Here is a 16,432-nt window from a genome sequence, read left to right on the forward strand (position 1 = left end):
AGGAATGGGGATGGGGGCTCGAGGGTGGCGAAGCACTTTTTCTTTGGCATGAATTTCATCTTGACCATGTTCTTTAAAAAGAAAAAAGGAAAAAGAAACCTTCTATCTTTAACTCCTTCGCTGCCAGATGATGCAATGATCCCAGCTACACGTTTTGGGAGCAGACATCGGCATTCAAGAGGAAGGAATTCACTGAGACACTCAAAAGGTACAAATGGCAAAGACCTGCCTTTCCCAGCGTTGTGGGCACCACCCGTTTCTATTCACTACCCAACCCACAAGCATTGCACAGTCAGCCCAGGGCAGAAGAATGACAGGGAAGTGCGGCCGTGACATTTAAAGTTAATAGGTAGGAAAGGCAAGGACAGCCAAACAACCAGCAAGAGAGCCTCTCGGAGATGCTATTAAGTCATTACATTTTCATTTTAGAGTGGACAAATATTTAAATCAGCAGATGACTATTTTATATGTTTATTTTACTAGGGAGAGAGCTGTAATTATCAGCCCCCTTGACAAACATCGAACATTACTAACAAACAGCACAGCCACATGGTGCCAAAATATATTCATAATGAAATGCCAGCACATCGTCAGCTGCACCGCTGGGGCCTCAGGGCCCAGTAGGACCGAGAGAGGCAGGGAAAGGCAGTGTGCATTTCGGAGGAGCTCTCCTATGGTGGGTGAGATTGTGCCCAACCCAGCACCCATTCAGAGTCTAGCTGCTAGCCCTATACCCTGTCCAGCCCCAACTTCTGCTCAAGTCCGGGATTGCGAGCACCAGCTCCTAAAAGGGCAAAGAAGGAATGTGGCCCTGTTGTCTCTCCTTGCTAGTCAGCAGAGCTGATCCTATTTGGGCATGTATCTGTGAGAGTAACACTCAAAATGTGCATCCTGACTTCAGAGGATAACGGCCTACTACCGCTCCCTGCTAATGGAGTTACTGCCTAAGCTCAAACGGCAGAGGTTATGCTTTGGTCCTGAAGGTCCAGGGTTCACATTCTGCGGAGGGACCATGACAAGGGTGATCCAGGTGCTCGCTGTACTGTTCAACCAGCACTGCAGGGAGCATGCCCGTCCTGGCTCTGAGAGCCTGTCACGACGCAGCCCTCTCTTTCGTCTTTTAAACTAACTGGGCCATTTCCATCCCTGGACGAATGCCACTGGGTTCAACCACGTTCTCCAGGGATGGATTTGGCTGCCATGCATTGTTTTTCCTCATAGTCCCATGCTGAGCGGGAGTCTCCAGGGATAAGAAGCCTGAAATTTGCGTGCATTAGTCACAGGAATGGCTGATCCACAGCACCCCCATCAGCCCCGGCTCCAGGGCCCACTCAGTGCAAGGAGCAGGTGCAGCATCAGGAGTTCTGAATACGGGGCTATTCTCCGCCAGCAGCAGGAGCCCCGAGACTCGCGCGCTGAACAGACCAGGCACCTGGATTTTTAAAATCCACCTTCATTAGCTGTTTGAATAATTGCTGTGAACAAGGTGCAGGAGGTGGAAGACTGAACAGGCTGCAGGGACACAGATCAGCTTCAGAGGGAGCCTCTCCCAGGGGAGCAAGCATCTGCACACCAGATTTTCCATGGTATTTAATGCCCCAAGGAGCTGCTCACAGAGAATCCCAGCAAAGCCAGGAGCCGGAGACGCACACCAGTCCGCTCCCTGACAGCGTGGCAGGCAAAGCCAAATAGCACCTCACAGTCCCATATCCCCTGCCAAGAAGATCCGCAAGACAGCAAGCCCAGCTGAGCGCTTCTGCCTCTCAAGCTGGCCTGGCACAGGAGGGTGAGCCGGGCGTGTGCCAGCAGGGCTGGCTTGGAACCACCACAGGGCTGTGGAGGGAGTGAACTGAGCCAGGGAGCTCAGCTTTGAATTCTCTCCCCAGAGCAGGTCCTGCACCCCGGGGGGAACGGAGTGGAGGCAGGACGACCTGCCGGTCCGACTTCTGCACCTGGAGACCTCCCTGCCCCTCGTTTGAGTGTACAGCGAAGGCCAAGCCCTTGCATTGCGTGTGGTGGAGGGGAATGGCCCCGGCTCCCCTTTGAAGAGGGCTGAAGCGACACCATGTGTTCTGTGCACCGCTCAGGGCTCCAGATGCCAAGTGCAGGGGAAAACTCTTCATCTCGGGAGTTGAAAGGCCTTGCGGAAAGCTTTCAAGTGGGGTCTGGTTAGATCCTGCCCTGCCGGCAGCCTGTTCTCAGACTTTTCCCTTCTTCTTTCATCTCATCACCCCCTGCTTCTGTTGTAGACATCAGCAAGGCAGTGGAGCTCTGTGAAAGGGGCAGGACTGACATCCCTGGAGCCGGGAGCCCTTTGCTGACCCAGCAGGTACAGGAAGAGCAGCAACAGGGAGCAATTTTCCCCTCCCTGTCACCGGCCCAGACCTCATCTGCAGGGCCCCCTTTACTAAAGAGACAGGCGCTCAGTCTCCGGGACCTGTTCAGTTCCTGGCTTCTCTGCCAAGATGGCTCATAATGGGGACAGAGAGAGGGTAAGGAGGGACTAGTTAGTGCCAGCTGAAATGGCGCTGCTGTGGGCTTCTGCTCGCTAACAGCAGGACTGAGCCCCCACCAGTTCGTTTCACGTGTGCCACCTACTGCGCAGGCATCCAGAGATATGTTTGGCAGGTGAGACGCTGACCTGAAGGGACCTCGATTCCAACGTGACAGGGCTGGTGTCATGCTCGTGCTGACAGATGTACCCCACTTGTAAGCTTAGCTGGAAAAAGAGAGCGTAAGAAGCGTATCACAATCACCTATGATGACGACAACTCGTCAATAGGAAAAAGGCATGAAAAGCGAGAAAGGAAAACTGAATTCGTCCAAACGAAGAGGCCAAAAATGAATCAGTCAGAGTCCGTGTGTCAGAAATTAGGCCTAACTGGGGGACACAATCCCGAGGGGGTGGTCTATTCCACACCCCCTTCCCCCCCGCACTACCACTCCCTTCGTGGCTCCTTACAGACAGAGACTGTGGGGGAAAAAGCTTCCCTGGGGTTTTGCTGCAGTTGGCCCTTCACTGTGTGTGTAGCCAGCTGCTCCTACAGGTCTGATCCACAGCACCCCTGTCAGGCTGCGAATCCAGCCTTTGATCAACATCCCCAGGGCCAGCACTTCCATTTAGACGACACAGGCGGTCGCCTAGGGAGCCAGGATTTGGGAGGGCGGCAGACTGCTCCGGTGGACCTCCTGCAGGCATGCCTGCGGCAGGTCCACCGGAGCCGCGGGACCAGCGGACCATCCGCAGGGACGCTTGCGGCAGCTCCACTAGAGCCGCGGGACCAGCGGACCGTCCGCAGGAACGCCTGTGGGAGGTCCACTGGAGCCGCAGGACCGGCAAGCTGGCCCTGCGCCTAGGGGGCCAAAAATCCTGGCGCCACTCCTGAACATCCCAATGAGGATTATCCACAGGAAGAAAACCAGGAGGCAGGAGCCTGTCTGGGCCATGTTTCTGATCCGACACCAGAAGAAGAAATCCCAGGGAAACATTTGGGGCGGGAGAGGGGGCTCAGCTGGTGCAGGGTGGCTGGGAGAACATAGCAAGGGCTGACTCATGTCCTACTGGTCTCATTTTGAGGCCAATTCCAAAGGGAGATGAAAGCAGAGGGAGAGGAGACGAAAGGCTGGGAAATGAAGTCCACGTTCTGAGATGGTACTTGAGGTAAGGGGCTGCATTTTAATGGGCTCCATGTTACCCTGTGCTATGCCAGGGGGCAGCAGATCCCAGGCTCCTTCTCTGGGCACAGCTGCTTTCGGAGCATGTGACAGGCTCCGTCAAGCATGGGCACCAGTGGGTTGCTTGTAGCAATCGCTTCTGCTTGGGAACGAGGCTGTCTATGCCAAAGGAAAATGTCCTGAGAGTGGCTAGCCCCATGCTGTCCAGAGGGCAAGATTCCCCAGGAGCGATTCCTGCAGCCTAGTCTGAATTGTGCAGTATAGAGACAATCATGCAGGCTAGAGGTGCCTCGTGCTATCTGCTTAAGACGTAAGTTTGGGACCGTGACCGGATGCAGCATGGGCGAGCACTGGCAGGAGAGCGAAGGGAATCAAACAGCAAACACGCCGAACCCTGGAGGGCTCGGTCCAATTCACAAACTACTAAATAAACCCACCAACAACAACCGAAAGTGCTTCACCCTCTGCCAGACGGATGGAAAACACTTTACGGACAGATCCCATTGGCAACAGCTGGAGCTGCAGATGCTCAGCACATGTGAAAATCAGGGGCTGGGTGTCTGAGTTCGGCCCCCAGCCCAGGATTCGAGCACACTGTGGGGAAGCCTGGCCTGTGGGACATGCTCACAGCCGTGCAGGGCATCAGTGGCAGAGGCCAGATCTCCAGATCCCCGATCAGCAAAGGAAGGTTCCAGTGCAAGCAGTGATCCCGCCAGCGAGCAATTTCCATTTCCCCAGAAAGGAACCCCAGGGCTCGTTCAGATCGAGTCTCTGCATTTCTCTGCAGCCTCACATTGGCTCCTCGGCTTGGAGCCAGCACAAGGTCTGTGTGGGAGAGAGGACGTTTGCTTCCAAAGCAAATTACCCACCCATCTCCGCAGTAATTACAGACACAAGCTCCTCTATTTAGCTTTGCATTTACTTCTATGCTAAACTGCTGCCCTTGCCCTGTGGCACCTTCTCGGACTGCCTAACAGAAGCTCTCTGAGGGCCTCTTACTCGCTCTTCCTGAAAACCTCTCTCGCCGCTTCCCAGGGCTTTGCAAGTACGGCTGTGTGACCGGGAGCCATCCTGGGGACCTCTCCCCGATAGGGGCCTGCAAAGAGCTCTGTCACAGGGACTAGGCCCAGGATGGGAGAAATGGCCCACTCCCATCTCAATCCACACAGTGACCAGGCTGCCTGCACACTCAGGCCACGTCCACCACCTGTGGGCCCAGTTTCAGCCAGCGCTAGGACCCCACACCACAGTGGCCCCCACAAAGCTAAGGTGTTCTGTTGGGCTCAGGCTTCAGCAGGGTTCGGCCTGCAGCTTCCTGCCCTGGGCCCCAGCATGTCTAACGCTGGCCCTGGTTTCAGCAGATGCTCACTGGGCACAGAACCATGGGTCATGGCCACGCTGTGCTGGTGCGGGTAACGGGGAAGAGCAGTAGAGGCACACAGACCCCACAGAATATCCCGGGGCAGGGTCCCCACTGGAAAGCCTTCCCCTGAGCGGAAGCACTTCTGAGCCTAGCACAACTGCTCGGGAGACAGGGCTGGCCCCAGCTTTGGCAACGGGTCCATCTACACAGTTCCCTTTGCCCAACCGAGCCCTAGATGGTCCCTATAAACAACAGACTGCTCTACAAGGAGAACCCCAAACACAGGTGACTCTCCCACACAACACAGGGTTTGGTGCCACTGCCCTTGGAGACCATAGCACTGTTCCAGGGAAAGGCCAGGCAACCAAGCACCAAGAGGGGACAAATTCTGAAATCCCCAAGGAGCAGTGGGAGAGAGAGAACGTATCAGCTGCATGGCCTTGGGGGGAAGCTAGAGCTCGGCTCCTGCAGTTTAACACCATGCAAAGATACTGCTGGACCTGCCAGACTGTCAGGCTTAGTGAGCCTTGCTGGTACTGCCTGGCCTGGGATGTGAGGGGATGGGGCATGAAGGCAGGGTTAAACTCATGCTCATGTGGGGGGATCTCCGGGAGTTCTAGCAACAAGCTGGGATGCTTTGACCCAATCCACACGGGCTCACGCAGCCACCACAGAAGGCAACCTCGCAGACTCACATGCAGCAGGGCCTTCTCATCCAAAATGGCGGGTGCCGGCCACCCATTCAGTCAGCCTTGTTACATGACGGAAAACAAATGGAGTCACCATCAAGTCAAGCCTGGAATTCACACAGGGCCAAACCCGCAGATGTCAGGATATGCCCTGAGCAAGATGGATCACTTGATGATTCCTTGTTCTGCTCATTCCCTCTGGGGCACCTGGCACTGGCCACTGTTGGAAGACAGGACTCTGGGCTAGATGGACCTTTGCAAAGGAGAAGATACGCGGTGCGGTGTAGATGCTGTGGGCTAGGTAGGAATTCCAGTCAGAACTCTACAACTCGAGCCCCTCGCCACATGCTGCCCTCTCTTGGAGCAGGAAAGGTGGGGAAGGGGTAAGAGCAAGATTTACTTTAATCCTTTGTCATCTCCTTACAATCCCAGGAGGCGCAAGTTGATTAGATTAAGGTAGTAATATTACCATGAGCCACGCACCTCACTATTATGCGAGCTTTGGATACTCCTGGACTTTAATGTGACCCCCTAAACTCAGCGCTTACAAATGGAAAGGCCTGGGAGACGGCGTTTGCCCAGCTGAGATTCACCATTGTTTTGCCATCAGCCCACTTGGAGCATCCATCCAATGCTGCAGGTCATGGAGGACATGACCCTTCAGGGAAGCAAGAGGCAGGAATCAGACGCCACCACAGTCGCTACTTCCCAGTGCTTCTTCCAAGTAGAGTCTCAATTTCACCAAGCCAAAATTCCGCTGCCTGGCCAGTGACGATCAGAGACTCATAGGCTTTAAGGCCTGAAGGGACGGTCGTGATCATCTAGTCTGACCTCCGGCACATCGCAGGCCACAGAACCTCACCCACTCACTCTGTAATAGACCCCTGACCTCTGGATGAGTTACTGACGTTCTCAAATCATGGTTTAAAGACTTCAAGTTACAGCAAATCCGCCATTTACACTAGTTCAAACCTGCAAGTGACCCGTACCCCAAGCTGCGGAGGAAGGTGAAAATCCCCAGGGTCTCAGCCAATCTGACCTGGGGGAAAATTCCTTCCCAACCCCAAATATGGTGATCAGTTAAACCCTGAGCATGTGGGTCAGACCCACCAGCCACACACTGGGGAAAGAATTCTCTGTAGTAACTCAAAGCTGTCCCCATCTAGTATCATACTCTGTTGCAGAAGAAATGGAACCAGTTCTAGTTTCAGCAGTCAGTGGGATGGTGGGTGATGCTTTATGGGTTTTTTAAACAGTTCTCACATAGGACGCCAAAAACGAAGTGGACTTGAAAATGCTCTAATCAGAAAGATGCAACATGCACACAAAACACAGGCTACAACAGTGTAACAGAGAACAGCTCATCTGCATTACAGCAAGGGGTGAAGTGTGTTTGTGCATCTCTGCCCCCCCACCCTGGTGTGTGAGCAGAACACAGGTGTGTGAAATACTTGTAGTGAAACATGAATCCCCCCAACATTTGAGTTTTTCTGTACTGTATTACAAATGCAAAATAGGTACGATTTTCACAGACACAGCATTTCGTGCACAGCCCTGATATTTTCTTGTACCGTTTAGTGAAAGGCAACGGAACATGCATTTGGAAATGAAAGCTTTCCAACATTGATATAAAATAATTTACAGCAACCCACTTCTCAATGCCAGCTCAGAAAGTTTAGTTCCTTTTGTAATTAAGTTACCACGTGTTACATTTTCAAACTACCACCTACGAGCATTCTCTCAGCCTTGTCCTCATGCTTGGGCAGCACTCTCCCTCCACATCTGCCAAGCCACCCCACTGTCCTCCTGCAAATCCTTCCTTCAAATCTCTTCTGCTGGGATGGCAACAAAAAAACTTAACAACTGTCAGGCCACTGGTGGGCTGAGACCGCAGCTGGTTGTGCTGACCAATATGGCCTCATTGTTTCTGTGTGCTCCCTTGTTGGTCGGTTTGTCTCCATCTGGTATATTGTGTCTCACACTTAGATTGGAAGTTCTTTGTGCAGGGACTGTTGTTCCGTTTTATGTTTGTAAAATGGGGTCCCCACCTGGTTCGTGACTAGAGCTCCTAGGTGCTATGATAATAGGGTGACCAGACAGCAAGTGTGAAAAATCGGGATGGGGGTGGGGGATAATAGGAGCCTATATAAGAAAAAGAACCAAAAATCAGGACTGTCCCTATAAAATTGGGACATCTGGTCACCCTATATGATAATATCAGTAAAAATAATAGCGAGAGGAATTGACAATAGGGCAGTAATGAGCAGGATTAGAGGATGCGGATCATCATACCCAGTATTGTATCACCATGCAAGTTACTTGCATTGGTTGCAAGGGCCAGTTTTCAGGAGAAGCATCATGCAATGTTCTTAGGGAGATAGTGATATATACACCCCTTCTCATCAGACTCCTGTATCTGAATGGAAGGCCCGGTCTACATTATGCGTTTAAATCGATTTTAGCAGCGTTAAACTGATTTAACGCTGTACCCGTCCACACTATGAGGCCCTTTATATAGATATAAAGGGCTCTTTAAATCGGTTTCTGTACGCCTCCCCAACGAGAGGAGTAGCGCTAAAATCGATATTACCATATTGGATTAGGGTTAGTGTGGCTGCAAATCGACGACATTGGCCTCTGGGCAGTATCCCACAGTGCACCACTGTGACCGCTCTGGACAGCAATCTGAACTCGGATGCAGTGGCCAGGTAAACAGGAAAAGCCCCACGAACTTTTGAATTTCATTTCCTGTTTGCCCAGCGTGGAGCTCTGATCAGCACAGGTGGCGATGCAGTCCCAAATCCAAAAAGAGCTCCAGCATGGACCGTATGGGAGATACTGGATCTGATCGCTGTATGGGGAGACAAATCTGTTCTATTACAGCTCCGTTACAGAAGACGAAATGCCAAAGCGTTTGAAAAAATCTCCAAGTTACACAGTGCTGCGTGACAAGTGTAACGGAAAGCCAAAGAATCAAATGGATGCTCATGTAGGGAGGGAGAGGGTACTGAGGACTCCAGCTATCCCACAGTCCACAGCAGTCTCCGAAAAATATTTACATTCTTGGCTGAGCTCCCAGTGCCTGTAGGTTCAAACACACTGTCCGGTGTGGTTCAGGGTATAGCCCGACAATTTACTCTCCCCCCCCAAAGTGAAAGAAAAGAGAAAGAAATCGTTTCTTGACTTCTTTGAATGTCACCCTGTCTACTGAATGCTGCTGGTAGACGCGACGCTGCAGCAGTGAAGAGCAGTATCCGCTCCTCTCTCCTCCCTGGTGGCAGATGGTGCAGTAGGACTGCTAGCCGTCCTTGTCATGAGCCCATGAGTGCTCCTGGCTGGCCTCAGGTGAGGCTGGCTGGGAGCGCCTGGGTAAAAATAGGATTGATTCCCGGTCATTCCCAGTAGATGGTACAGAACGGCTGGTAACTGTCCTCATCATAGCAACTGGGGGCTGAGCTCCATCAGCCCCCTCCCTTTGCTGTGTAAAGAAAAGATTCTGTCCTGCCTGGACTAGCATAGCAGCGGGATGCTGGGCTCCTCTCCCCCGCACTGCTTAATGTTCTGCTTTGACTGTCAGAGCACCGGGAGGCTGCCTCCCCCTCATTTTATCTCACTAACAAGTCACTGTTTCTTATTCCTGCATTCTTTATAACTTCATCACACAAATGGGGGGACACTGCCACGGTAGCCCAGGAAGGTTGGGGGAGGAGGGAAGCAACGAGTGGGGTTGTTGCAGGGGCACCCCCATGAATGGCATGTAGCTCATCATTTCTGCGGGATCTGACACAGAGCAGCTGTGCTCTCTGATACACTGGTTCTCTAGTACACTTGCCCTATATTCTAGGCAGGACTGACTCTATTTTTAGAAACCATAAAGGAGGGATTGACTCGGGGAGTCATTCCCAGTTTTGCCTTTGCGCCCTCGGCCAACCTCAGCCGGGGGCACCCATGATAGCAGCAGACAGTACAGAACGACAGATAACCATCATCTTACTGCCAATTTACAATGGCAGCAGACGGTACAGAACAACTGATAACCGTCTCTGCTATCATGCAAAAGCAAACGAATGCTGCTGTGTAGCACCGCAGTAACGCCTCTGTTAGTGGCATCCAGTACACACACAGTGACAGTAAAAAAAAAGCTGAACGGGTTCCATCGTTGCCGTGCTATGGCGTCTGCCAGGGCAATCCAGGGAAAAAGGGCGCGAAATGATTGTCTGCCGTTGTTTTCCCGGAGGAAGGAATGAGTGACAACATTTACCCAGAACCACCCACGACAATGATTTTTGCCCCATTAGGCACTGGGATTTCAACCCAGAATTCCAAGGGGCAGGGGAGACTGCGGGAACTATGGGATAGCTATGGAATAGCTACCCACAGTGCAACGCTCCGGAAATCGACGCTAGCCTTGGACCATGGACGCACACCGCCGAATTAATGTGCTTAGTGTGGCCGCGTGCACTCGACTTTATACAATCTGTTTTACAAAACCGGTTTATGTAAAATCGGAATAATCCCGTAATATAGACGTACCTGAAGACATTCTTCCCTGCTGCTCCCATTACCCAGCAGCAAGTGTCAATACTCTAGCAAGTCTTTGGTGTCAACAGAATCAGTCTCCTGGAAACCAGACTGTGATTATTTCTTTTTCAAGCTCCATAGCGTTACACAGAAATCTCCGTGTCTCGCAAGGTCCTAATTGTTCACAGTAATTTATTCTGTAAGTGGACTTGCCTCGGGAATGCAATCCGGGAAACAAGAGTGCAGAGAGCAGAACAAGCACGTGCTCAGAACTCAAGACGAGTCAGTCACTCACAGATAGCAGGAAGATTTGGCAGTACAGAGGAGCATGCAAAACTCAAGCTTTTGCTCAAGCATCTTCTAATTCTTGAAGTCTCTTGGGTCTGCAAAAACAGGCTACAGATCATGCCAAAACATGGTCTTGTGAGACTCCCCAGAACTTCCTACTTCGTGTCTGGCCAGAATTAGCATGACAGCTGCCTGTGCTCAGGTATTCCAGACTTTGCCCTGCCACGCCAGACTGGAGCCCTGAAAGGCTGAGACAGCAGCCAAAATAACAACTGCTGAAAACAATGAATCAGACTTCAGAAAGGTTTGGACTGAAGAGCTTAGTGTGAGCTACAGGGAGGTAAGAGTTGTCCTGGTTTATGGGACCTGGTTCACCAACCCTGCTCTTAAGATGAGGCAGAACAGACCAGCCAATAGGATCTTATAAACTGCAAAACAATTCTAGGACGCCATCAGCACCAGCCAACCAACCTGCACACCATAACTCAAGGAACACAAAGTATTTGCCTTAAATTCTCATCACGTTCCACATGGGACCTGACCAGGTCCAACTTACTTGGATGTTGTCAAACGAAGCTCTATTTGTAACATCGTACAGCAGTAACAAAGCTGTGGAGAGAGGAAAAGACACAGTTAATGCGAGTAATTGCTCGCTGAATGTCAAAGGGGTTTTGTTGGTTTGTTTTGCTTTTTACAGCAAGGTGTTTTCAGGGTGATGAAACTGAATGCTGAGCAATTCAAAGTAATGCGCACTAGAAAACATAAGCCCAAAAGAATGGGTCTATAGTTAGCTGTTATCACTCAAGAAAGATGTTGGAGTCATCGTGGCCAGTGCTCTGAAAACATCTGTTCAGCGTGCAGCAGCAGCCAAAAGAGTGAACAGAATGTTGGGAACCTTTAAGAAAGGGATAAATAATAAGACATAAAATATCATAATGCCACTATATAAATCCACAGCATCCCACACATTTCATGCTGCGTGCAGGTCTGGTCACTCCAGCTAAAAATATACATATTAGAATTGGAAAAAGTAAGGAGAACTGCCACAAAAATGATTAAGGGGACAGAACAGCTTCCATGTAAGGAGAGATTAAAAAGACTGGGACTGTTCAGCTCTGAAAACAAACAGCTACGGGGGGATATGAAAGAGGCCTGTGAAATCATGACTGGTGTGGAGAAAACAAGCCAGGAAGTGTTATTTACCCCTTCCCATAACACAAGAATAGGAGTCACCCAATGAAACAAGCAAGCAGCAGGTTTATAACAAACAAAAGGAAGTACTTCCTCACACCACACCACACACAGTCAATCTGCAGAACTCGTTGTCAGGGGATGTTGTAAAGGCTAAAAGTATAACTGGGTTAAAAATAGAATTAGATCAGTTCACGGAGGATGGGTCCCTCAATGGCTATTAGCCAAGACGGTCAGGGCGGCAGCCCCATGCTCTGGGTGTCCCTAAACCTCTGACTGCCACAAACTGGGACTGGCCAACAGGGGATGGATCACTCGATAATTGCCCTGCTCTGTTCATTCCCTCTGAAGCACCTGGCATTGGCCACTGTCAGAAAACAGACACTGGGCTCGAAGGACCATTGGTCTGACCCAGTCTGGCCGCTCTTACATTCTTAGGTTCATGCAAAGAAGCAAAAGCTTTGTACTTGTATTATGTGTTTTACTGAAATCATTGGTATCTCTCACAATGGGTTAGGAAATCATGAAGGTAGCCTCCACAGAACAGTCTTCTTTTTGTAAATTTACATCATAGTAGGAACCTTCTCAGCTACGCCAAACTTGCATGGGAATTGCACCGTCTCCAGAGAGCCTGAGAGACCCAGCAGCAAGTATCAGGACAAGCAGCATTCTGAACTCTCCCTGCCACAGCACTGCGTGGGGAAGACACTGAAGATGCAGCCTGTCCTTTTAAGGAGACATTAACACCCCAGGCGCAGGATGCAAGCTCCCCTCTCGCTGGTCGGGGAGGCAGCTGGGGACTGGGAAAGCAATTTTAGATAATTGTCATTGACAATAAAGTAGCACCCGAGGCCACATTGTGTGGGGCACAGGAATGTGCTTACGATCCAGGAAAGTCAGAGTCCAGAAAGAAATGACCAAAATCATGGTAAGGACGATGAACAGAGATGACACATCTGCAAAGCGCCTTCACAGTCTGGTCTACAGCACCTTAGGCCTGATTCTCACGTGTACTCGTTCATGACTGCCCGACGGGGGCCAAGGGGCCTTCGTATTAATGAGACTCAGGCCCTTTCTCTAGGTATTATTCAGTTGTAAATGACCCAGGGCAAGAATGGGAACTTTCCACACATCTCATTCAGGAGCCGAGCGTCCTGAGCATTATCACAATGGTTTACGCAAATGCCTCTCTCGCCTAGACTGTAACCTCTTCCCATGATGCTCCTCTGTCGCTCAGGGAAAATCTTACAGGAACAGCTCATGCTGGGGGCAGAAGGGCCATCTCCCTCTTTCATTTCTCACATGAACCAAGTGGAAGAATGCACAACATAAGGGGAAAAAATAGCAGAGGCCAAACTACTACAATCCCCTGGGGGAGACCCCAATGGACAAGCCTGCTCCAGCGCAGTGCACCAGTCAGAACAACAGGGGTGTGCTATACGTCCGGGGGCCTGGTACCTCAGTGTGCAAAGACGACAGCGGACTGGATGACAGGGGAGAATGAGAATGCGACAGCGAGCCTTCAATTGCTAAACACTGGTTTGAATCCTGGCCAGGTCGGTGGCGAATAACCAAAACCCATCCCTAGCTAATGGCTGTTCAGTGGCTTATGTTTGCACATCACAAACTGGTCCCTTGAACGAGGACTGAGCAAGAGGTCCCATGGACCTACAGGCCTTGGAGATGGAGACTGTCCTCTCAGATGGGGTCCCCTCCAGGGTCACATGGGGGTACAAGGGCAGTGCAGTGCGGGAGAGTCTTACACTCCTGCTGCATCTGCAGGCAGAGAATTCAGCGGCCAGGGTCTCAATCCAGCAACCTTCACAAGTCCTAGGGGCTGGCTCCAACTCCCATTTCAGGCAGGAGAGCGTTGGCTGGCGCAGGATTGAGGCCTTTCAGGTAAATCCACGCCCCCCCCTGTGGAGCGCATGCCGAGTGCCTGGCTTAGTCACATGTTCTGTCTTAAACGAATACAGAATTAAAACACAACCTCCAGAGTTCCACTTGCTTTTGCATTTTAACCTCAGCCTCGCAGATTAAAACATAAAAATCAAGCCTGAGGCAGGGGGACCTGCCCTGACACTCCCCCATCCCTGTTCTCTATTGCGGTGTGCTGCTCCGTTCCCTCTCAGAGAAGAACAAGAAAACTCTCCCATGCCCCTTGAAAAGTGAAACTCAAACCCTGCCTCTCCACCACTCCTCTCATGCCCCCAGTTCCCCCCGCCCTCCCTGGGTCCCAAACAAGGGCATGTACAAGAAGGCTAGTTCTAGGGCCAGTCGTCAGCCAGTCCTCCCCTGGCTGCCCCTGCTCAACCACATCTACAGATGCTGCACTTAGAATCGACACACTGGGGCCACAAAGTCTGGATGAAGATCTCAACTTCACCAAAGTCCAGGACTGCTTGGATGCAGGGGTTGGTTCAGATGCATCTCTACTGTACACTTTAATGCTCTGACTACAGGGTTGGGAACCTGCATCTATAACTAACATATACAGTACCAAAGTACAACATGCCCGACATAAAAAGGACACTGTATCTTACCCAAGAAATCAATTCTCTGAAAGGAAAGTGAGCTGCCGCTCCTTTCTCCAGCATCGTTCATGGGTACATCTAATATTGGCCTGAGACTGTTCAGAGAGCCAAAGCTTTACAGCAAAGAATTACGACCCAGTTCCTCTAAAGGTCTGTGCTCTATTTCTGTGACTGAGCACACAATAGCTACAGTAGATCGGAATAAATGAATAAAAGCCTATGTAAGTCACTAACATGATTCCAAATTTCACAGCAAGTAACAGCAAATGTTCTCCTAACACACTGGCTATCATCAGAGCAAAGCAACTATAACATTATCCCCTACCTGGCTGCACTCAGAATCTTTCGCAGTGAAATAGTGACATCCATAAGCCAAATCCTTACTCAAGACATAGGCTAATGGGGAGTTCTGCCAAGAAAAGACCACCCGCATGCCAGCAAAGCACCAGAACCACAGGTACAGGATATGCCAAGGCAAGGATGGTGCCTGGGATATTAGGTCAGCATGTTCCTTGCATTGCACCGTGATCTTTGCAGGCCTTCCACTGGCTACATGTGATTCTTGCCCTTTCACTAGCATGGGGCCCCCTCTGCACAAGTCTGCTTAATTCCGGAGACCGTCCCCCAAGAGTGTCGAACAGGATAAAGGTGCTGACTATACATGGACTGTTTAGAAGTCAGATGGATTGCTCAGTGTGGGAAGGTTAATCTTCATTTCACAGCAGGAAAGTGTCTGTAAATATCACTGGGTTGCAAAGGAAGCATTCCAGTTTGCTGCGATCAATGCACTTAAAGCCATCTGGCTTTTCCTCCAAAGAAAGCACGCCTGAGATACCACCTAACAGCCAGAGGCATTGAGATAAAACTAAGCCCACAGCCTGCAGGTACACTGGCTTAGGGATGTGAACTTGTCAGCTCTCACAACCCAAGCAGTCAGCCCTGTTCAGAATGTGGGTGGAAGACCTGCCAGGAAAACAGCAGGAACCGTAGGAAATGGTGTTGGTGGCTCAGTAAATAAGTGCTTCTGCACAAAAGATTTGGGAGTTGTGGTGGATGATCATTTGATCACAGGGCCCCAGTATGATGCTGTGGCCAAAAGAGCGAACGTGGTCCTGGGATGCATCAACAGGAGAATCTTGAGTAGGAGCAGAGAGGTTATTTTACTTCTGCATTTGGCACTGGTGCGACTGCTGCTGAAATACTGTGTCCAGGTCTGGTGTCTGCAATTCAAGAAGGAGATTGATGAATTGGAGATGGTTCAGAGAAGAGTCATGAGCATAATTAGAAAACATGTCTTACAGTGATAGACTCCAGGGCCTCAACTGATCTCGTTTAACAAAGAGAAGGTTAAGGGGTGATTGATCACAGTCTATAAGTACCTACATGGGGAACACATTTAATATTGGGCTCTTCAGTCTAGCAGGGAAAGGTCTAGCATGATCTAAGGACTGCAAGCTGAAGATACACAAATTCAGATGGGAAATAAGGCATAAATGTTTAACAGTGAGTGTAATTAACCATTGGAACAATTTACCCAGGGTCCCGGTGGATTCTCCATCACTGACGATTTTGAAACCAAGCTTGGATGTTTTTCTAACAGATCTGCTCTAGGAATTATTTAGGGGCAGGTTTCTGACCTGTGCTACCCAGGAGGTCAGATTAGAGGGTCATAATGGTCCCTTCTGGCTTGAGAATCATAGAATCTTTGCCCCCAGTTGGTACTGAGCCATTGCCCCAGCACAGCACTGTTGGGGCTTTGCCTCTTCCCTTTTGCACACAACTTGGGGCCTTAACTATTTCTGGTTAGAGGTGGCCAAAGTTTTCCCATGGAAAAATGGGGTTTCATTGAAAATCAGCCTTTTTGGAAACTTTGAAATTAAACATAGTTTGGAATTGAAATTTTTTTTTCATTATTTAAAAACAATCACCCCAAAACTTTGGAAGTTTCAGGCTTTCGTTCTCCCCTCTCCATTTTTTCCTTTTCCACCTTTCAGTGCAATACAATGAGTGCTGGCAATAGCTAGGGCTTTCCTCCTTCCCTCCCCCCAGCACATTTCCCATTTTCCAGTCGAATTTTCCAAGATTTCTCCAACTTTGGAAATGTTACAGAGTGGAAAAAGGAAAAAGGGGTGAAGGAAATACCAATCAGCATTCCCTGTATTGCACTCACT

At 50.3% G+C, this 16,432-nt stretch overlaps 1 protein-coding gene across 1 annotated transcript in view; it reads right to left on the reverse strand.

The window, feature by feature from the left end:
* RAB26 (RAB26, member RAS oncogene family) overlaps positions 1–16,432 on the reverse strand; it is a 233,785-nt gene that overhangs the window by 52,477 nt on the left and 164,876 nt on the right. The window contains exon 5 of the mRNA XM_050968623.1: positions 11,093–11,145. Coding sequence (XP_050824580.1) covers positions 11,093–11,145 — 53 coding nt within the window. The remainder of the gene's footprint in view (positions 1–11,092; positions 11,146–16,432) is intronic.

The sequence above is a fragment of the Gopherus flavomarginatus genome, chromosome 9 (genome assembly GCF_025201925.1).
Source record: "Gopherus flavomarginatus isolate rGopFla2 chromosome 9, rGopFla2.mat.asm, whole genome shotgun sequence".
Lineage (NCBI taxonomy): Eukaryota > Metazoa > Chordata > Testudines > Testudinidae > Gopherus > Gopherus flavomarginatus.